This window comes from Cylas formicarius, unplaced genomic scaffold (assembly GCF_029955315.1).
Source record: "Cylas formicarius isolate icCylForm1 unplaced genomic scaffold, icCylForm1.1 PGA_scaffold_2__14_contigs__length_35257938, whole genome shotgun sequence".
Lineage (NCBI taxonomy): Eukaryota > Metazoa > Arthropoda > Insecta > Coleoptera > Brentidae > Cylas > Cylas formicarius.
The window spans coordinates 7,081,288-7,104,650 of record NW_026844319.1 but is presented as its reverse complement, the minus strand read 5'-3'; the positions used below and the strand labels follow the sequence as shown (position 1 = coordinate 7,104,650).

Sequence of the window (23,363 nt, the reverse complement as noted above, 5' to 3'; positions counted from 1 at the left end):
AAATTGAAATAGTGTCTACACAGTAACTCAGGCTGAAAAGTTTAGGATGCTGTATGTCCCAGCTTCATCAATCATCTTCTCTTTAGAAAGTCTTATTTTGGTAAAAAAATGTTCAAAATTAATTGAAAATGCCAAAGTCATTGAAAACCTAAAAAAAATTGCAATAGTGTCTCTACATAGTAATCCGATCCTGAATTCAGAAAGCCACATTTTGGTAAAAAATATTGAAAATTAAATGACAATATCTAAACCATTCAAAAACGTAATAACTAAGGAGAAAAGTTTAGACTGCTAATTTTGGTAAACAAAATATTGAATATTAATTGAAAATATCCAAATCATTAAAAATCTAAAAAAGAAATCTTACAATATCTCTACATAGGTGGTAAGGTAAAAACTATAGGATGCTCATGTCCTAACTTCAACAATCACCTTCCCGAATTCAGAAAGCCACATTTTAGAACGAAAATTAGATGAAAATCTTTAAACCATTCAAAACAAAGAAGAATCAAATAGAATTTCTATGTGGTAACCCAGGGGGAAAAGTTTAGGTTACTCTTCGTGCTAACTTGAACAATCACTTTTCCGAATTTAGGAAACTCAATTTTATTAAACAAAATATTGAAAATTAATAAAAAATGTCTGACATTGAAAATCTAAAAAAAAAATCAAATTATGTCTTTACGAAAAATTTAGGATGGTCTATGCCCCAACTTCATCAGTTACCCACCTTCCCGAATTCAGAAAACCAGATTTTGGTAATAAAACTATTGAAAGTGATGAAGTAATTGAAAAATTGTATAGAATCAAATTGTGTCTGTGTAGTCTCCCAAGATGGAAAGGTTACAATTTTAAGTTTACATGCTTATTGGCGATAACACGTGAGTCGAGTTGGTTTATAAGAAAACTTTTTAATAGAAAGTTTTTTATACGAAGTGTTTTAGTTAACGCTAAAAATTTATCTCCGAGCATTTCATTTTGAGAAGCTCTTGTGAATTTGTAGAAAGTCAAATACGAAAAAAGCTCAAAAAATCGAATTCTGAATTTCTTAATCTATAAAAGAATGGTAAACATACATAAACGGTGACGTTAAAACAGCTTTCCAAAAGACCAAAACATATTTTTTGCAAAAAAAATTGTATTCTGTACCTCGAGAACGAACCGTGGGACCTACCGTTTGAGCCTGTTGGTATATATCAAATCTTTAAAATAATAAACAATTTGCGGCACATTGCTTTAGCTGTTCAAATACCGCAAACTCTTTATCATTTCGTAACAATCTTTGCTCTAGCTTACATAAATGATTTTTGATTTATATTTGTTTTATCTTCATAACTACTCTTGAAGTTATGGCGATGTGTCGCTATCATAAGTGCTCCGAAGTGATACGGATTTGTTGACGTAATTTTTGACGATAAAGGAATTAAAAAGAATAATTCATTTTTCTAAAAGTCATTTTAATAAAATGTATAAATATTAACAATAATTACATCATAATTACACAAAATAATTTCCAATTTATACAGAGTAATATCACCGAACTACACGCAACATATTTTCTTAGAAAACCCAATCCAAAAAAAAGTCTTGATTAAAATCTCGCCGATCGCATTATTCCCTGAAAGATTTTTTGTAAAAAGGCCAATTATTAGAATATATTTTTTAAATAGGTTCCTGAAACCATAAACGCCCAAGCAAGTTGTGTGTGAAAATGTAAACAGACATTTTAATATTGTAACAATCTAAAGTATAGTTTATGTGCGAACCGACATTTATTTAAACAACCTGGAAAAAATATTTTGGAAGGTCTTTTACCATTGTATTTAGTAACATTAACAAAAATATACCTATAAAAGACAAGATCACAGTACCGAGTGTGTCTAAAAGCTGCGCGAAAAAATTATACCATAAATTCCTGGGAGCAAAACATAAGGACCCAGTCCGAATTGATATGATATGAGTGTCAAAAGTTCAGTTTGGCTCAACTTTTCCATACATCATTTCTGTGAAAATTCCGCACCTGCCGTTTTTAACCAAAAAAGCGGTGACAGATCACCATGACAACGGATGAATCTGAGTCGAAACGACCAGATATTTTTATGGAAACAAAAATTACTGGTGTGATAATTTTGACAGTGATTTGCAAATTATTTTAATGTTTTGATGGTGATAATTTTGTTAAATAAATTTGAAACTTCACATTGGTTTTGGTTTTATGGTGATGTATGTTTGGGTAAGAAATCTATTACGTGAAGATATCTCAGCAATGGCTGCTAGAATTAACTCGTATCACGACAAATATAACAATAAAACAGTACTGCAAAATGGTTATTTCCTTTCAAATATTTTTGAAACAACGCAGGTTAATACAAAACTAATCGATAAAAAGTTAACTGAACTGAACTTTTCACACCGTATCTCTTAAATCCTTTGTAGCCACCCGTCATTTAATATAGATGTCATTTAATTAATGGAAAGGATATTCCGGTTATTCAGAAACCAGATATTCATGCTTTACACAACCTTGAACAACAAGTAAGTCTCTGAAGCCACAGCCTATTATTATTTTAATTTACGTGCGGTTAAAAAACAAATTAATGTGTTAGTCAGTGTTACGGTGGAAGGTAAAAGAAATCCTGAACTTAAATGCTGATTAGTGACAAACACTTGTATCAACTGAAATTGTCATGCTGTATCTCTACCAAAAGTAACTTGAATCAGAAGCGATGTGTCCAAGCGATGTGATTAATAAACACAACAGAGCGAATAAATGTGATGCCTTATCTTTTACTGGCAGTTTCGTTGCTCCAGACGAGATTGTCAATTCTGCCGGCATTATACTTTCCCTAGTAGGTCGTGCTTGTACCTGTACATCTTTCTTCGGTACCTCGGCTTTAAAAACACACTGATCAGAAACAATATCAACAGAAATGAACTTACAAAAAGAAGGATACACATACTTGTATCGACTGTCTTGAAAATGCCATCTGACGCATGAGAACGCTGACCTTCGAAATCTAAATGAATGATTTTCATATCTGCGCCCATGTAGTTTATATTTATGTTATTGTATGTGTGCTTTAAGTAAATGAGCACTTCAGGGATGCTCCAGGTTTCCTCAACATTGTGACACTTGGGACAGTTGTCTTTTGATGGGAATTGAATTTTTGGAAACTCCGGATCTTCAGTCAGGTCCCCGGACAGTCGCTTGTTTACTTCATTATGTGCATTCCAAAGCCATAGGATTGAATCGTTAAAAGAGCTCACTTTATTTAATTCCCTGCGCGAGGCCATCTCTTGAAAATGCTGGCTACAATCGGCACATCCGAAAAAGTTTTTGATGTAGCCATGCATTCCCTCAAGAATAATTCTGGGGTTATCCCCTCTAGAATCCAAATCCAAAGCTGCGTTAACTGTCAAATAATGAAACAGCTTCCATAGGCCGCACGGGTATCCTCTATACTGTTTGCTACTACCATGACAACCTAACCAATTTGCACCCGAAGAAAACACAGTTTCATCATTTTCTGCTTTTTTAACCATATCGAAGAATTCCCTCCCTTGCACTCTTCCAGAGCTTTGGGCGTAGTTACGTAAATTATTCAAAAAAATTTTTCCGTTTTTCCCAAATGGAAAATATTTTGCAAGTATATCCAAGTACCTGTTTAAGGCTTCAAGTCTGTCCCCTGTAATTTCTTTAACACCACCCACTTCTCGTTTCAATGAGTATCTCACTGCTGTCTCCAAATCCACTTGGAAAACAACATCTCCCATCTTTTTGACTTTTTCTGTTAGAGAATCATATTCAGTATGTCTCTCTTGCTGAGAACTATCCTCAATGTTCTTGTCTGGTAATTCTAGTCCCAGAGATACATGCTTATCTTTGAGATATTTAATGGTAGATTCTTTAATTCCAATCCGATTGGGCGCTTCCGGAGTAATATTTTCAATATTGTAATTGCCATCTCTAGCTATGATGTATGCAGACGGAAAAATCCCAACCCTAAGCATTGCAACTAAATCTGAATTATTACTAAATGCGTATCGGACTACGATGCTTGAAGTTCTATGCATATCCAAGGCTACTTCAGGCCCATCATAAGTCTGCGGTTCTTGAACAATCAGCAAGGCAAACTGAACATCATCTGAAGTATCTTGGAAGACATTCAAAACATCTGTGGAACCATAAGGAAGTAGATTTGGAAATTGTTTACCTCTGCCATTTTGTTGCTCTTGGATCATTTTGTCAAGCAAGTCGTGTCTATGGTCGTCAGCAGTAATCCCCCGCGGCATATTGGCACCGAAATTTTTTTCCTCGTTGAATTTTTCGGGATAATAGCGCAGGGTGGGATAACCCATTATTTCGTATTCTCGACAGAGAGGGTGGTTTTCGTCGTTATTGCAATCTATTGCGGCCACCACCACCAAATCTCGCCATCCGCGGATGTTGGTAGCGAAATCTTTCCATGAGGGCGCGAATCGCCGACAAAAACCACACCAGCTGTTGTAAAACTCAACGAGCCATGCCTTATCGCTATTGAAAATAGCATTTTTAAAATTTTCAACTGTGAGGATTTCCACGTCGTCTATTTGGGAGTACAAGCCCTGCTCGCCGATAAACCTCTCATACTTTTTTAAGTTCAAAGTGGCAGTATGAGAAAAGTTCACACATATCACTGTCACAAGTAATAGCCATATTTGTATTACCAAAGTTTTATCCATTTTGAGGTTATCTGCTAATTAAAATTGTTAAAACATACCACATTCAACTCGGAAGCAGCATAACTAAAATCAACAATATGCAACCAAAACATGCGTCTGCCACACTTGACACATATTTATCATGTGTTGGAGCGTCATTCCTCGTTTTTTAACTTAAAGGTTGCTACACAATTTGCTACATAGTTTAGTGCATTTTTACAAATTAGTTTTATAAGTTACCTAGTGACAGCAATAACAAAAACTTTCAACCAACTAACATATTTTAATAGAAATTCCAATAATGGTAATTATTATTTGGGTTACATGGCAATAAAGAAATATGGTGCATGCGCCAGAGTTTCGACGAAATGTGAAATGTTCTAAATGTTTCGAGATTGCATTCAAGAGAATGAAATTTACAAAGTGTTGATTCTTTTGAAATTGTTTTTTTTTTTATTAATTCATAATGATGTTTGCTTAAAATCTGTAATTAGGTTTATAGCTGAGCTGAATTGAATTGAACGTTAAAGTATTAATGGAAATACATTACAATGATTACTTTACTTTCTTTATGATAAAATTGTATCATGTTTTGTTATATTTTTCATAAAATACCAGAAATTTATTGAAAAAGCAACAGTTTAAGATTGTTTTTCAAATGAATGTATACAATTACATACTTTAGAGAAGTCCATCACATTTTTTGTTAATAGGAATAATATATACGGTTTTCTACAAACAAATATTTGGTAGGATCCATCTGATGCCGTATATTTATACGCAACAACTGACCTTATTTTTTACAAACCTGTATTCATTTAAGTTATAAAGATATTTTATTGCTTAATACCACGCTGAAATTAACAAGAAAAATCATAACCGGTAAAACTATCAATTATATAAATAAACTTAGCCGACGAATGACAGGGATTTGGACATGGGTGATCATATACAGATGAGATGAGACAATTAAAAGAGAAAGCGATCAAACATAATAGGCCAGCGTCTTTGTGCTTTATTGATTAAAAAAAGAAATTTGATACAGTTAGACCTGAAGACGTAGTAAAGGGGCATTGGGCGCGTAGGTACTTATCTGTGAACCGTCTGATCGGGGTGAAGTGGCTTTACTCTCTCTACAACTATTTGTCTGCTGCAACCATATACAATTTGTTCCACCAGGCTCAAGCTCCAGTTGGTGCGATCTGTGGCCGCGACCGGGCGTGGACGTAATCCGATGATAGTGAGTAGGAAGCCCCAGGAGTGAAGTGGTTAAAACAATCCTTGACGTGATCCAACGAGAAGTGCAAATAGTATACGGGAAGTCAAATTAAAAAAGAAAAAAAGAAGAAGGCCGTCGATGTAAGGTGGCCTTATAGGTTGAGCGTTATCCTTGAAAACCTCTCTCCGCTAAATCCGACCAAGTCGGGGGTACAAACGACCACGTCTGTTTACCCACTTATTCCGGAGATCAGGGTTATCAGTATCCCTCTAAATCCGCAATATGCGTGAGCTTTAAGCGACTCCTTACAAAAAAAGCCTGGACAAGGGAAAACTTACAGGAAGCACGCTGCTTACCGGCGGGAAAAAGAACACCAAAACCGCAAAAAAAAAGAAAAGGGACCAGAGAACGATCGCCGCTATCACCATTACAACGCTATGCCACAGACAACAGCTAGCAATTCGCTGGTCAATGCTTTAATTTCGCCAGGGAAATATAACGTTCCGCGCATAGGGTACGCAGTACTATGCATCAGCTGTTTTCGTTTACTTCAAAACAATAAATTTCCAAACGAGCACCGAAACGAAGGAAATGCGGCTTTTAAACGGAGTTTTAGAAACGGGGAGAGTTTACAACCCTCGGCGCGCCCACCGTCCGTTACTAGTTGGTCGTAATTCGAGCCATTTCAGGTATTAGCAGCGCTACAAAAATTATTTATGCTACACACATACAAGGCAAGATATCATATCCTATATTTTAACAAACCAAGCAGCCTTCAGGTACCACGATAAAAATTGTTATTATCTGCTCAAGGCTTGTAGCATTTAAAGATTCATTTTAGATTGGGCCGGAACCTATCAAAATGATGCACTTTATAACATGGAATTTGACCGAGCGTAGCGGTTGTTACAGTTTAATAAGCTCCATCGATCTATAACCTACCTCCCCCAAGGGTAAAAATGAAAAGAGAAATGGCATACGAACAAAAACAAAAAGAAAATCGTAACACCATATGGAGCACTACCCATACGATTTCAATTTGCAAAGTAAGTTGTCTTCTAACCACCTAATAAATATCTTAATTATATCGCCATTGTAATCTGCAGATACTGACCTGGAACAAAACACCTAGCTTGTTGCATCAACAAATTCCTTTTCACTCCCTGGATGGACGACAATAAATCACTGCTCTTGAAGGCGCAGTGGTTTTCTAACATTTTTATTAAATTATTTTGCCGAGACTTTTTTGCATTACCTTTGGAAAATATCCCCGTTTTGTCCATGAAAATAACCTCACAAGAAGAAAAGTTGACTCGTAATTTCTTAAAAATTTAGTTCGAAGTATTGAAACATTGGTTTGCTCTACAAGATATCTTCAGAAATCATATTTTTTGAATGTAACACCTATGTTGGGCAATACCTTTCTACTTAAAGTTTCAATTGCGACATGTTTAAAAAGAAACAATGAAATTAAGTTATTATTTTGACTATACATTTAATACACCGTATCGCGTATATTATAATTAACCACATCAGTTAAGTCTTGGTATTTTTTCGGCGACTTTATTACATTATCATTAGATTTTAAACGATTTTTTATTCTTCCAGCAGTGGATAGACTAATATTTAGTGCCTGAATCACCAGCTGAAAAATTAGAAGGAATTACTAATCAAATCTTGGATAGCAGAGGGTGGTAATAAGCGTCTTATTCTTTTCTTATTGAAAATAATTTAGCAAACTAATGCCTGCGATTGAGAGGTAAGCGCTTTCATAGTAAAAACTTTTTTAACTAAAAATTAAAAATAATGGCCAGTTGAAAACCAGGCTTTTACATGCATATATTTTAAGGTGCAATATAATTTATATAATTATGTTATAAATTTCACAATACTAAAGAATACGTCAAAATTAAATTGGTGTCAAAAAACGTCGCAGAAAGACAGTTGTGCGGCATAAAAGTTAATATTTTGGCAATAAAAGAGTTTCCTAAGGTATTTTTGGGGCTTGTTTTGGCGATATTTATGTTTTAATACATTTTTCAGATCTTAAACTTTTTTTAAGGATTTACAGAAATATGCTTAAAATGACTTTAAATATTTGAGAAGCAAAGTACTGTTGCGGACATTTACTTTTTACGCACCTATCTTAATTATTATGCTTACAAAAAATTTTTGTTTAAAAAAAACAGAAATGATAAATAGCAAACAATTTATATGACAAGATGAATTAAAAACCGGAGCACCAAAATATAAACACAAGCTAACGAAAAACCACAAACTTTACAGTTTCTAGCTTTCAGAAAATATAATCTGCCAAACTGCCAGGGACATTGCAAATTGGCAATTGTCTTGTGTATACCTCTAGCAGTTATATGGGTTAGAGCTTTAAATATTTAAACAAATTATTACCTTTTTTTAACGGCTTAACCATAAAACTTCTTGTTATTATAATATGAACCACTTATTAGTTTCCAATATGGACCAGTGGTCTACATTAAAAGCCGTGCTTTTTATTTTGGAATATGGCTTCAACGTAAAAGCAAAAATCTTCCTCCAGGCAAACTTGGGATAGGGAAGCAATGAAAAATACTATTTTTGCCGTTATTGAAAATAGAAGGGGTATTTAAACGCTGCCAGATCTTTTGGCATTTCAAAAATGACATTGATTCGATTACCTAAAAACAGAGATTTATCTCTAGGACGACATACAAATATAAAGCTTGGATGCAGAGCCGTTTTATCAGAAAATTTAGAAGCAGAGTTGGTAAATTATATCTTACTTACTATGGGTTTGGTTTGAGCAGACGCGACATTAAGTTAATTGCTTATCAAGTGGTAGTAAGCAACAAGCAAGCCGTTCGAAGAAGTTATTCTGCAGGCGAAACATGGTTGAAGCTGTTTCTGGCTCATCATCCTAACTTATCCTTTCATCGTACAACAGGAAAGCGTCACGAGCTTGTGTGTATAGTTTGGTGCTTCGGTTTTTAATTCATCTTACTATATAAATTGTTTGCTATTTATCATTTCTGTTTTTTTTAAACAAAAATTTTTTGTAAGCATAATAATTAAGATAGGTGCGTAAAAAGTAAATGTCCGCAACAGTACTTTGCTTCTCAAATATTTAAACTCATTTCAAGCATATTTCAGTAAATCCTTAAAAAAAGTTTAAGATCTGAAAAATGTATTAAAACATAAATATCGTCAAAACAAGCCCCAAAAATACCTTAGAATGCTCTTTTATTGTCAAAATATTAACTTTTAGTGACCCATAATTATCTTTCTGCGACATTTTTGACACCAATTTAATTTTAACGTATTCCTTAGTATTGTGAAATTTATAACAGGTTTGGAACAATGGAAATATTCATAAGGGTTTGAATATTTACCACGTGAACCTTTATTTTGCGCCTTAAAAGATATGCATGTAAAAGCCTGGTTTTCAGCTGACCATTATTTTCAATTTTTAGTTAAAAAAGTTTTTGCTATGAAAGCGCTTACCTCTCAACCGCAGGATTTAGTTTGCTAAATTATTTTCAATAAGAGAAGGATAAGACGCTTATTACCATAGTCCGCTATCCAAGGTTTGATTAGTAATTCCTTCTAATTTTTCAGCTGGTGATTCAGGCACTAAATATTAGGCTATCCATTGCTGGAAGAATAAAAAACGTATAAAATCCAATGATAATGTAATAAAGTCAAAGAAAAAATACCAAGACGACTGGGTTAACTGATGTGGTTAAATATAATATACGCGATACGGTGTATCAAATGTATAGTCAAAGTAATCACTTTATTTTATTGTTTCATTTTACACAGATCGCAATAGAAACTTTAAATAGAAGGGTGTTGCCCAGCATAGGTTTTAAATTCAAAAAATATGATTTCCGAAGATATCCTGTGAAGCAAACCATTGTTTTAATACTTCGAATTAAAGCAAAAGTAACGCAAAAAAGTTTTGACAAAATAATTTAGTAAAAATGTTAGAAAACCACTGGGCTTTCAAGGAAAGCGATTTATTGTCGTCCATGCAGGAAGTGAAAAGCAATTTGTTGATGCAACAAGTTTGGTGTTTTGTTCCAGGTCAATATCTGCAGATTACAATGGCGATATGATTAGTGAGATATTTATTAGGTGGTTAGAAGACAACTTACTTTGCAACTTGAAATCATATGGGTAATGCTCCATATCAGAGCATTTTATCAGAAAAGGATTCCTGCACAAATTCTTCTAAAAAACAGATCAGCGACTGGTTGATTAAAAACAAAATTGTATTTCAGGCAACATTAACAAAACTAGAATTAGTAGATATAGCGAAAAGAAATCGTAAAGAAATTAGAAAGTGATACTGATAGTGAACTTGTGACTGAGCTTTAAATGAAAAAACTGAAAGACGCTCATTTAGAACGAATTAATTTATAGAGTACCTACTAACTAAAAGTAATGGGTTGCTTATAATAAAGTGTATTTTAATAACTATGTCGTGATATTCCTATGTAAACAATTTTTTTTTCCTTTTTTTATACTTTATTTGTGTTTATTTGAGAATCTCGTTAAAATTAAATTGTTTTTTAAAATAAATTTTCCTCTGTATCTTCTGTTAAAATTCGAATACATTTTTAACATAATACCTGTTAAAATTAATCCTAAGATTAGTTTATTTTTATTAACGAAAAATATCCACAAACATTCAATCTGCAAAGCAAATAACACAAATCTTGGATAATGATAATAAAGGAAGGTTTTCCAAATTTAAATTCATTAAAATATTTGAATGGTCTAGAATTGTTACCCAATTATGAGAGATAATGCTACAAGGATCTTAACCTAGAATACTTTTTGTTTTTAGTCTATTGTAAAATGTAACTCATGCGACTAGATAAACTTTACTTTTAAGTGAAACCTAAATTAAGTCCACAGATATCAATTTCGAAGGAAAATAGCGCATTCGCGGAAAATCATTCCCACCTCTATCAGGGCTACTGTATTATTTACATTTTATCTACTAACTTGCACTTTGTACCATTTTCTTTCTAAACCGCGATTTCCAAATACTGAACTCGTTCTAACACAGGAAAGCGTGACGATTTTCTTTAATTTTTAGAGAAAGAAATGGACGAATATTTCCAACGTTGATGTCATCGGGATAGGTGCAAATAGGTGCAGTCACTTCTGCTAATGAATGGTGCTCCAGCTGGATCAATACACGTTTGCCATCCGTCAGGTTAGATACAGACAGAGTTTTTTTACTAAATGGTTTAAATACTTTTTAAGAAAATTGTCAAACTTTCTGCTGCTTCTCCTTTTTGATATTAGACGGGCACACAAATTACACCTGTAATATCGAAGCAATTGATTTGGCACGAAAAAATAATATTCGGTTATTGTTAATACCGACACATGCTAGCCATAAAATCCGTCCTTTGGACAAAACGTTTATAAAAATATATGGCTGAAAGAATCCGTTTATGGATGCGAATTAATAGCAGAGCTCTCATTCATTAGCACCTAGCAAACATTTTTGGTTGTCTATTTTTTCGAAGTTAGTGTGTAGAATTGACTTTTAAACAACAAGAATTTATCCGCTTAATCCACATGTTTTTAATGATCATGATTTTGTTGAAACAACTCTAAACGATAAGCCAGATAACGATCATTCTACACAATGTAACGGACATGCAACAGTAGTACCAACTGAAAATCAGACAAATCAGGAAGGTCAATCGTTCATTCCAAATGTATTCTCAGGTCCTTCAACTACTCCCGCTTTTATAACACTAGAAACTATTAGTGCAATGCCGCGTTAAAATAGAACAAAAAGCAACAGGGGAATAAAAGCTGGCAAGGCTGTTCTATTGACATCTTCCCCATACAAACTAATAAAGTCACCTATAGAGAAAAAAATAACTACTTGGCAGAAAAGACATAAAAAAAGACCAACATGTCAGGAGAATGATCAAGTTCTGAGGATTCTAGTAATTCTTTAGTCAAGGATAGCTCAGATGAAGCCTAGAAGCCTACAGCCCAAGAAAATGTTTATATTGTGATGGACTGTTTCAAAATTTTTATACATAATTTTTAATATTTTTTGAAATACTAGTTTTGATTCATTTCGTTAACTATTTTATAGGAAAATCAGTTACTTACACATTGTGGGATGTGTACTTGATTAATCGGAATAAAAAACTAAGTTTTTTTAAAAGTTATTTAAAAAAGTCCTTATAGAAGTTCATATTTAGGGAACCTATTCAACTTATAATTATGACATTATCTCTTGTAAAAATTTCAGGAAAAAAGTTGCACCTAATTCATTCACGTTACCATAGATTTAAGAAAATCAACATAATCGTATTGACTGATAATTGTCACAAGTTGAAAGTTGAGCGAGTTGAGCGAATTTTTTTCAAATCGATATTCGGTTTGGAATAATGTCCGATAATCAGAATCCGGATAGTCCGCGACCTTCGATTAATGACGAATTAAAAATGATGGTCGGAATATCCAGGCATTTGGCGAGCGGAACGAAATCGAAAGCAAAAACCAGTTCGACGTTATTGTCGATGCAGGAAAGTCTGAAGGAAAAGCAGGTAACAGATCGCGATACACGTTTTTAAAATCTACCACGTTCTATGACCACGTCCAGCTAAAATTTAGAGAACTACGTGCCAGGAGATTCCAAGAACTTCAACTGCCACAGAGGCACGTTTGCGACATGGTTTCGATATACATGGGCGTCGATCCATCGGAAATAATGGAGGGCGTAATCGATGACGAAGATCAAATTCATTTGCTCAATCGTTTGTTTGGTAAAGCTGGTACTAAAAGCGTCCTGGTGGTTTATCAAATCGGTCCGGCCTTTCCTTTAGGTAATATTTCACAATGCAATTTTTGGTACTAAATGATCGTACACTGATTGCCTGGCAAACAGGAAATCCGGAAGTCCTCGAATAATTGAAATCATGATGCTCTATTCCAACTATAAATTATTTTAAATAGGATTTAAAATTTCAATTGGTAATAATCGCATTTAGATTAATTAGACCATGTTATGCAAATAATCAGCAGCAATTCGGCTATTTAACCGTGTCGCATTCTAACAACCACCATCCAACAAGCGCGCAGTCAGCAGAAATCGATCTTCCTCTGGTTAACAAGTTACCAATCCAAGTAACCATTTTCTATGTAATAATTGATCAGGGTATTTCTTATGGGTATATTTAAGTAGGTCAATCTACAAATTATTATAATTTGTTAAATAAATTATTGTCGGAAAACTCTGTCCATGCAACAAAAATTATAACAATTTTCTTTGGTAAACACTACACAGATACTTCTACATTATGCCTTACCTCACTTACAATATCTTACAAAATACTTTGTACTTAACCCAGACCAATTCTATGGCATTAAATATGCAACGGTAAGGAGGCAATCTTAAAACTTGACGATCCATTTCAACAAATTTTTCGTCTGTAGCATACGGAAAGTTGGTTATGTAATCTTGGACAATTTTTAACAACTCACAGTTTAGCCCATTTTATTTTTTCTTTTCTTGTCGATGAATTTGGTACACTTTCACTAATTCATAATACCTAAAAACGGCTTCTCGAGATTCAGCAGCAGTTTTTTAAAAATGCATGTAGTTTACACTACTGTAACTATCCGGTGCTATCTCTATCGAGTGTACGATACCGGGGCGTAATAGACAAAGGTAGAACACTGGCAGGTAAATCGGGTTATGCCATTCTTAGTATACGAGTGGAACTAGGTAAAATACTGATACATTTGGTTTTATGACCGATTATGCCATCGCAAATCGTACCGACTATATTTTTGAATGATTTGTTTTCCGTACTTCCGGCTGCAATTATATCTACGCAGTTTATGTCACCATATTTAGAGACCAAACACTTCAAATTACCAACACTATATTCCGCGTTCAAATTTGAAATGTTAGAAATCCCAAAGCATGTAACTGCTTCTCTGATAGGTCAATATTCTATCGAGTAGTAATTATATTATCGGCTTGTCCACCTGGAAGTACTAACTAAGGGCTTGCCTGGTGTCTCTTGAATATAATGTTACTTAAAACATTTATCTTAAGTACAGAAAAAAATCAATTGACTAGCTACACAAGCCAAGGATTTTGTGATTTGGTATTTTTCATTCTAAACATTCTAAAAATCGAAATTGCTAGGCCACTGGCATACATTTTGCATACATTAACAGAATATTAGCGGGAAATCCTAGAAAGTAAAATATGGTTTTTGGGGTTCCCAAATAGTCAAAACATCACCACGTCGCGTCGTGAAGAAAGCATATTCATCATGCAATTGCTTTTGTTGTAGGCAGTCGTTTCGAGAGGTTAGTTAGTTAGCACATTGTCTAGTTACATTTATTTTAAAAATTGTAAGACTATGTATTCCAGATACGTTTTGGTATTTGTGTGATTCATTTGTGGTCAAGAAATTTAGTTGTAAAATTAGACTCCTCTTTAGAAAATATTGTATGTAAGGTATGCGAAGCAAGTTTGTAATACCTATGATATTTAGAGAGAGTCTGAATGCGCAATGCTCGTGGACATAATACTAAAAAGTTACAAAACATAGTTTATCCGAACCTCAAGTGTGCAATTAGACCAGTTTCAGAAGATTCCATCAGCCTTTCTGAACTTGAAATAGATGAAGATACCTTTAGTGATGCTGGTGATATGTGAAGTGTTTTTAAGCAACCACAGTTATTTTCACAATCTGAACGACTTAGTGAGAGATTTAGATCTTTCCTTTGACATAAAAATAAAAATTGACTTTCACAAGACGTTAAAATGTCATATTTTAGGAAGCACATATTATAGGTTATTTTGAATAAAGTGGTTCACATGTTTATCGCACTGGTATTCATAATCTAATATTGACTCGTCAGTGAGAAGTCTTAAAGCTGTTCTTTTGCACAACGGAAATGTTCTTGCTTTTGACTGTAGTTCGATGATTTGTGGTGACTTAAAAATCGTGGGACCTCTACTAGCTCAACAGTCAGGATGTACGAAGTTCTTCGTTTTTTTTGTATGAGTTGGGCAGTAGAAACAACAACATTTGAAGAACTGGCTAGAAAGCGTTAATTTAACTCCTGGATCAAAAAATATTTATAATAATAATAATAATAATAATAATAATAACAATAATAATAATGAAGCTGAAGCTGAAGCTGAACTGCTATCGGGGACCGCCCCTGGCGATCGGGTACGCTCGTCAGTTTTTGGACTGAAGAGTATCGGGCAAATAAAATACCCGAGGTGGACAAAAATCAGCACACCGCGAGTTGTGGTAGCAGCTCAACTCGCGTGAACCGCGATCGCTGTCAGAACAAGGCGTAACAGGTACTCGGGCGTGGCAGAGGACCAGACTACCTCTGTTCGGAAGCGTCCTGAAGACCCCCAGTCTGGCGCAGACCCCAGTGGAACGGGTGGCACTGACCTGCGAACGGAATCCACCAACACAAGCAACAGGAACGACCGAAACAACTCCCTTGAAGAACAAGTTCAGACCCCGCTAAATGTTGAAGGCACTCAGCGTCTTCCCATGATCGGGGACAATATTAGGACGGTACGATTTAAATGGTCAGACGACATGAATACTTACCTTTATCGTACCTACCTACGCATAACCGAAATGGAGACCAATAAGAACCCATACGGCCACAGACTACATGGAGCAATGCTTCAAAGATTTCCCGCTCTACAGGGAAAAACCATCCAGAACATCCTAGACCAAAGAAGGCAACTATTTGTAAAACACCGGCTTAAACCTGAAGTGATTCAGACTATGAGAAAAGAGGTGGCTCTAGAGCTGGGGTGGACAGTCGATGTCGCAGCAGATGCTACAACCGAACAACTGGTTGATAACCCAGGGAATGCCGCTCAGCTTGTCAACCCTTCTGACCAGTCTGCACATGAGACCCTTCAGGAATGTCTTGAAAGTTACGCTGGCCTGGACCCGCTTAGTAGACCTAGGATACCCAGAGTAAGAACAAATCGGGACACCAAGAACATACTTAAATCAATGAACAACGTACTGTATTTAAAAATTAATAACTGTCATGACCTCATTGTTGTTCATGATCTGGTGTACTTCGCCGCTGTGGCAACTATCCTGCTCCATAGACAGAAAACCAAAAAAAAACACTTAAACTCCCCCAATGGCAGAGAAGACTGGAGGACAAAATTGCGACTTTGAGAAGAGAGATCGGTATACTCACTGAGACCCTTGAACCCAGAAAACCAAGTAAACGGGTCAAAAAGCATACTGATAACATGCAAAAAAAAAATACGAGGACTCTGGAAACCATACTGTGGTCGACATGTTGGATCTGATAAAGCAGAAACTGTGGGTATATGCAAATAGACTGCGCAGATACCAGCAATCATGGCATAGAAGATTCGATAATAACCTCTTTAACCGGAGCCCTGGTGCTTTTTACAGAAACTTGGCGCCATCAAACACCGACGACAAGGGCCAATACCCGAAACCAGAAAGTATCAGGGAATTTTGGAGTGGCATCTGGCAGGTCCCTCTCAATCACAAAGTTTCGGCTGAGTGGATAAAGTGCGAACAAAAGAAGATCGAAAGAATAAAACTCATGCTGCCTCAAGTGATCGTCGTAGAGGACCTAAATGAAGTCCTGGCGAAAGTTAAAAACTGGAAAGCCCCCGGACCGGATGGGATACAGAACTTTTGGTACAAGAAGTTCACCGCTGTTAGGTCCAAACTTGCTGACATCTTGAGCCTGATACTGAACAACCTTCAGTCTGCGCCACCCTTTCTGACGAAAGGGATGACCTATCTTCTCCCAGAGACAGATTACCCAATTAAAGATCCCTCAAAATACAGACCCATAACGTGCCTACCCACGATATACAAAATTATCAATGGAATAATAGCTAACAAACTATACCAACACATGGATGATAACAATCTTTTGGCTGAAGAGCAGAAGGGGTGCAGGCGGCATGCACAGGGGTGTAAGGAACAACTTGCAATTGACAACGTTGTCACCCGCAACGCAATAGCTTCCAAGAATCTCTTTACTGCATATATTGATTATCAGAAAGCATTTAATAGTGTTCCGCATACTTGGCTGCTACAGTGCCTCTCTGTCTATAAGTCGACCCCAGTGGGAGACGCAAATAATTCCGAGAGACCAGAGGGCGCAAGAAAAGCCGATCAGCATAAAAATCCAACGAGGTATTTTCCAGGGCGATGCTCTGAGTGCCCTTTGGTTCTGCATAGCGTTAAATCCACTCTCCTCCGCTCTCAATAATCTCAAACAAGGATATCTATTTAATAAAGAACTTAAGCTCTCACACTTGTACATGGACGACCTCAAGATATTCTCCGAGAAGGGACTAAAGCGGCAGCTCAGATGCATCGAGAACTTTTCAAATGATATTCGAATGAGGTTCGATCTGGAGAAGTGTAAAGTTGGCAGACTTCATAAAGGAGAGTGGCGTCAGATGGACGGCCATCAGCTTACACAACATAGTGGTGGTGGAAAAATAACGACGCTGGATAAATTTGAAACCTATAAATACCTAGGTCTTGCTCAGGCGCGAAGAATAGACTCTAAAAGTGTCAAGACGCTGCTCACCGAGAGATTTAAAGAGAGAGTCAAGCACATCTTAAAAACAAGATTGGCAGGCCGTAACATGGCGACTGCAATCAATTCCTACGCCATCCCTGCAGTGGCGTACAGCTTCGGCATCGTCGATTGGACGCCGACAGAGCTTGATGATCTGAATAGAAACTTAAGGACAAGTCTAACTAAATTCTGCGCTCATCACCCACGAGCTGGCAGAGAGAGGGTACATCTACCTCGAAACATCGGAAGCAGAGGATTCTCGGATTTGCGAATATGCCACAAGACCCAGATGGAGCGGCTGCAGAAATACTTCCATCAAAAAAGCGAGAGCTCAGCACTCCACCGAGCAGTGACAGGTCTAGATAGATTACTTACACCCCTCATGTTGCAGGTCACACACTATCAGTGCGACCCTAAGTATTGAATTTTCGAGCTCGAGACCCAGTGGCGGGGAAAGGAACTACACGGCAGATACCCAAACTTGCTTGACAGTGCTGACCTTGACAAGCCCGCATCAGTTGGCTGGCTAACGAACGGCAACCTTTTCCCCGAGACTGAGGGTTTCATGTGTGCAATTCAGGATCAGGTCATACCCACTCGGTCTTATCTTAAACACATAATCAAGGACCCGACAGTAACAACAACGAATTGTCGCATATGTGGAGAGTTCCATGAGAATGTTGAGCACCTCATCAGTGGGTGCCGGATACTGGCCCCGAAGGAGTACACCACAAGACACGACAACGTAGCCAAGATAGTCCATCAGGAAATAGCCTTCAACCTTAAACTTCTAAAAGAGAAGTGTCGGTACTACCGATACTCACCAGAATCCGTGCTTGAAAATGAGGGATTTAGGATATATTGGGACAGAACTGTCCAGACCGATCGCACTGTCCAGCATAACAAGCCAGATATTCTTATTTATGACAAGGCAAATAAGGTGGTGACCCTCTTCGACGTTGCAATTCCCGCACCTAACAACTTGCAGAAGAAAGAACGTGAAAAAAGAGAAAAATACATACCGTTAGCGGATGACATAAAACAGACATGGCGTGTCGATAGGGTTAACATTGTTCCTATACTGATCGGTGCAATGGGAGAAATACCAAAGTCCCTCAGAACCAACCTGACAACACTCACCGTAAAATCAGGCGCCTTCTTTGAAATGCAGAAGTCTGTAGTACTAGCTACTTGCAACATAATTAGAAGAGTTCTTAATCAACCTCAACTTCAATAGCGCACATTTCATGTTTTGCTACTCACCTAGCCGATATGAGAGGACTCCATCTTCCGATGAGGAAAAAAAAAATAATAATACCTATTCATTCGGAATGTTAAAATTCTTCGATGCGGAGCTGAGGGGACTAGATACACTAACCGGAATAAGCCTTACGAAGAATATAATACACCATCCAAGAGGCGCCATGGAAAGAATACATCTACCATGAAAAGAAGGTGGAACAGGCGTGATCAATATTCAAAATTTGTGGAGAAACGTTGAGCAAGAGATGAGATTCTAAGCGGGATAATAGTATATTATGTAACAATGCATTTGAGTCAGTTATTTGGCACGAGCGGTGCACAGAGTTATGTACAATGATTTTTACGTAATAAGGATAGGACACCGTGAGATCTACGATGTCAGCATTTGGCCACGATGGTACTATGAAGAGACCGTGAGATTCAAATTGTCAGCTTTTCGGATACGAACCTATAAAGTCTTAGTTTTAAGTAATATGATTATTCTTGTTGTAACTGCTGCTGCAGAAACTCTTAATTTTCGATTGTATTTTGAAAATAAAGTTTTTAAAAAGTCATCTCGTCTTCGCTTGAACATAATTGGCGCAGTCGGTAGGATTGCGCCCTCGGAATTCGGAAAACGAAAAAGCAGAGACAATTAGCGTGCGTACTTCGCATCGTGCGGAAAAGTGACACTTACCGAATTAGGCTACCCTGAGGAGTGGTTTCAACCGCTACAGCGCAATCCAAAGAACTTGTTGGCGAACCCAGAGAAGACTCTCGTAGGCAGTGTGCAACAAAGGATCAGGGAAGGGAAAACCGTAAGTGCGATTTTTTCCTTTCGCCCCTTTAAGATCCTCCATTAAGGCTTTTAATAGGGATAATTTTAGGCAAGACGTATCGGACGTCAAGTAGTTAGGGAAACAATTTTTTTTTAATCGATCAATTTTTGATGTTAAATTGTGAATCAGAAACAAGCTGCGAATATTTCAAAGCATTAAGTAGTGACATAGAAACTGAAATTAGTGAAATTTTCAAAAATCTAACCTTTAGTGAAAGAAAAATATCAGAAAAAATGACAGACCAAGTAAATTGGAATTTATTTAAATCAAAATTGCAAAACATTCAACCTTACGAATATACGAAATTAAATAAGTTTATCAACAGATGCGAAAGCTTAATTAATGGTTACGCTTCCCTTGCAAATTCAGAATTAAATAAACATATTTTTGAATGTATCCAGGAAAAACTGGTAGGCAGAGCCGCAGTTCTAGTAGGTAATCGCACAGAAATTAGTGATTGGAAAGCATTGAAAGATGCACTGACTCAATGTTTTTCTGATCGCCGAGATCTGAATTGTTTAATCCAAGAATTAGTTAGGACTAGGCCAAATAAAAACGAACACTTGATAAATTTTGGAAGTAGACTTCAATTATTAAGGAGCGACATTGCACAGCGTATAAGTAACGAGTCTAAATATACACCGGAAGAAAAGCTTTCATATATTAAACATTATGATCAAACCGCCCTAAATACATTTATCGCAGGGTGCACAGGCGTCTTAAAAAACAATATGCCTTTAAAAACACCGCAAAGTCTCGAAGACGCCATGGCATATGTAAATGAATTCGAAAATTTTGAAAGATTGTATGGGACTCTGAACGAGCCTTATAAATTTCAAAACCGAACTTCCAAAATTTAAACAATACACCGACAAAACAACATCTTCAAAATTTTTATCAAAGACCGTTTAGCAATAATGCGTTTCTACCACCCAATCTCGCTCAATTTCCAAATCAGCAATTTAGTAATCCCGCACAATTTGGTAACTTAACGCGATTCGGTCAACAACCTTTTAATCAAAATTGCTTTAAGCCCCCACAAAAAATGTTTCCAACTGACCCAGTTGACGTGTATTTAAGCCCGCACAAACAAACCCACGCGATTTTCCCAAACCTGAACCTATGTCGACAACGTCTAGGACACCTTCCATAAGACGAGACCAATGCCGAAACCAAAACGACTATTTCCGATCGAACACAAACACGCGAAATAACTTTGTCTTTGAAGAATTACATTCAAATGACATGACGGACTTCGACAACCAAGACTCTGAGGATAACTTAGATTATTTTGACCCGCGTTTTGAAAATAATTTTCCTCAAGAATATTTTGAGACAATCGATGAATCAATACAATGTCAATTAGAAAATCAAAGCAATCAACACTTAGATGTATCCCAAAATTTTTGCGAAACCAGCCAAGAAGAAACCCCAACTTAATTGAAATAAACGTATCTTCGTATAAGCCTTACTTGCAAATTAACTCTTTAAATATTAAATTATTAATAGACACTGGTAGTAATAGATCAGTATTAAAACCTATTATTGCTGAACAATATTTTTCGAATTGTATTTATAAAATACTATAAAAACAGCCGTAGGCAGCCAAAACACTGAATTTGAAGCTACTATAGCTCTACTTACAGAGTTTGGTATCGATTACGAAATCAATTTTATCCTTTTCGATTTTCACGACTTTTTCGATGGCGTTATTGGATTAATTGATTTGATGAAAATGAATTTAAATATTGACTTAAATAAAAAAATACTTTAGAATAAAACAATTCAAATTCCTTTTAAGTTCCGGGAACCAGCAGATTCAAAATTTTCATTTTCGATAAACTCTCATGAGAAAATTATTAAGAATTTGCTAGTTAGCGTTTTTGAAGGCGATATTTTAGTACCAGCTACTGAAATAAATAACTTGTTTATTCCTAGAACACTATCCCACGCGAGAAACGCATTCGCACCCGTTGAAATACAAAACCACACCGATAAAACCATTAACACGACCTTGTTGCAACCAATTCCCGTAGAATCGTTTATACAGGAAGCATGTGAAATATATTTTTTCGAAACCATAAAAAAATTCGAAAAAAATAAATATTTTCAAAATTGTCCCTCATCGATATAACCAAATTAATACGGCTATCCCACATGAAGAGCAGCAATCAATCACTAAATTATGCGACGAATTTAAAGACATTTTTTATAAACCAGGCGACGCGCTAACATTTACATTCAAAATCCAACACGAGATAAAAACCACTTACGAAGTTCCGGTACACACAAAGTCATATCGTTACCCGTATGCCCATAAAGAGGAAGTAAGGAAACAAATAAATGAAATGTTAGGGAAATGTATAATCCGTCCTTCAACGAGCCCTTGGAGCTCTCCCGTTTGGATCGTTCCAAAAAAAATCGATGCCTCAAACGTACAAAACTGGCGTAGTAATAGATTATCGTAAATTAAACCTTAAAACAATCAACGATCGATACCCCATTTCGAACATTTCTGATATACTAGATAAGTTAGGACGATCATAATACTTTTCGGCTTTAGACCTAGCGAGCGGTTTTCACCAGATCGAGATGGCACAAAATTCGATAGAAAAAACAGCGTTTTCCGTGGAAAACGGACATTATGAATATCTACGAATGCCATTTGGATTGAAAAATGCGCCGAGTACTTTTCAACGCATTATGGACGAGGTCCTTAAAGATCTTCAGAATAAAATTTGTATGGTCTATATAGACGACATAATTATTTTTAGTACAGGCTTGCAGGAACACATTCAATATTTGCGCCTTGTATTTTTGAAATTACGCGATGCAAAATTAAAAATTCAACCGGACAAATGCGAGTTCCTAACAAAAGAAATCTAATTTTTAGGGCACGTAGTAACGCCAGAAGGCATCAAACCAAACCCGAAAAAGATCGAGGCCAATCAAAAATGCGCGATACCCCGTACACAAAAAGAAATTAAACATTTTTTAGGCTTGCTCGGATATTATCGTAAATTGATACAAAATTTTGCGAAGATCACCAAACCATTAACTCAATGCCTAAAGAAAAACCAGAAAATAATACACTTTAAAGAATTTGTGGATTGTTTCCAACATTGTAAAAATATACTATCAGAACCAGTACTTGCGTACCCCGATTTTACCAAACCTTTCGAATTAACAACTGATGCATCAAATTATGCTATAGGAGCAATATTATCACAAGATGGTCATCCAATTAGTTATGCATCTAGAACGTTAAACCCCGCGGAAATAAACTATTCGACCATCGAGAAGGAACTCCTATCAATTGTATTTGGTTGTAAATACTTTAGACCATATTTGTTTGGACAAAAGTTCTCTGTCCTCACGGACCATAAACCCTTAATCTGGCTTTCAAGTTTAAAAGAACCAAATAGTCGCTTAATTCGCTGGCGCCTCAAACTCGAAGAGTTTGATTGTATTTTAAAATATCAAAAAGAAAAGAAAAACCAAGCCGCAGACGCACTTTCGCGAAACCCCGTAGATACTAGCGAAAACATTGACCTTAACGCCTTGGACTAATGAACTCGGTGACGCGAACGAAACTATAGAGAAATTCTTGGAAAATGCTGAAGAATTACCTGAATTAAATCCGGACGAATTAGAATCAATTCTAGGCAACAATTCCCAAAAGAAAATAAATATTTTGTCAGACATTATTCTGCGACCCGCTCAATATTCAC

General features: G+C 36.2%; 2 protein-coding genes across 8 annotated transcripts in view; one reads left to right on the top strand and one right to left on the bottom strand.

The window, feature by feature from the left end:
• Positions 1–1,454: 1,454 nt before the first annotated feature.
• LOC132698491 (sulfhydryl oxidase 1-like) lies at positions 1,455–4,892 on the bottom strand. Its single transcript, XM_060664592.1, has 2 exons — positions 2,961–4,892; positions 1,455–2,892 (listed from the first exon to the last, which is right to left on the bottom strand). The coding sequence occupies exons 1-2, from the start codon at positions 4,720–4,722 to the stop codon at positions 2,699–2,701; spliced, it is 1,956 nt and encodes a 651-aa protein (XP_060520575.1). The 5' UTR covers positions 4,723–4,892; the 3' UTR covers positions 1,455–2,698.
• A 1,568-nt stretch (positions 4,893–6,460) lies between these two features.
• LOC132698470 (dynein axonemal heavy chain 8) overlaps positions 6,461–23,363 on the top strand; it is a 110,571-nt gene continuing 93,668 nt past the window's right edge. For 3 of the 7 annotated variants that reach the window (XR_009618377.1, XM_060664533.1, XM_060664531.1), the window contains exons 1-5: positions 6,461–6,699; positions 6,762–6,873; positions 11,022–11,141; positions 12,207–12,504; positions 12,561–12,783. Coding sequence is in view for 6 of the 7 variants with exons in the window: in XM_060664533.1 (XP_060520516.1) it covers positions 12,346–12,504; positions 12,561–12,783 (382 nt within the window). In the remaining variant the exon portion in view is untranslated. Of the gene's footprint in view, positions 6,700–6,761; positions 6,874–11,021; positions 11,142–12,206; positions 12,505–12,560; positions 12,784–23,363 lie in introns of those variants that run through there. The other 4 variants (XM_060664532.1, XM_060664535.1, XM_060664536.1 and 1 more) reach the window with 4 other exon arrangements.

Excerpts from the sequence above, each read along its gene's own strand:
- LOC132698491 (XM_060664592.1), bottom strand. The coding sequence starts at position 4,722 with ATGGATAAAACTTTGGTAATACAAATATGGCTATTACTTGTGACAGTG. Across the intron at positions 2,893-2,960 it reads TTTCAAGACAGTCGATACAA|CCGAGGTACCGAAGAAAGAT; the intron begins GTATGTGTATCC and ends GTGTTTTTAAAG.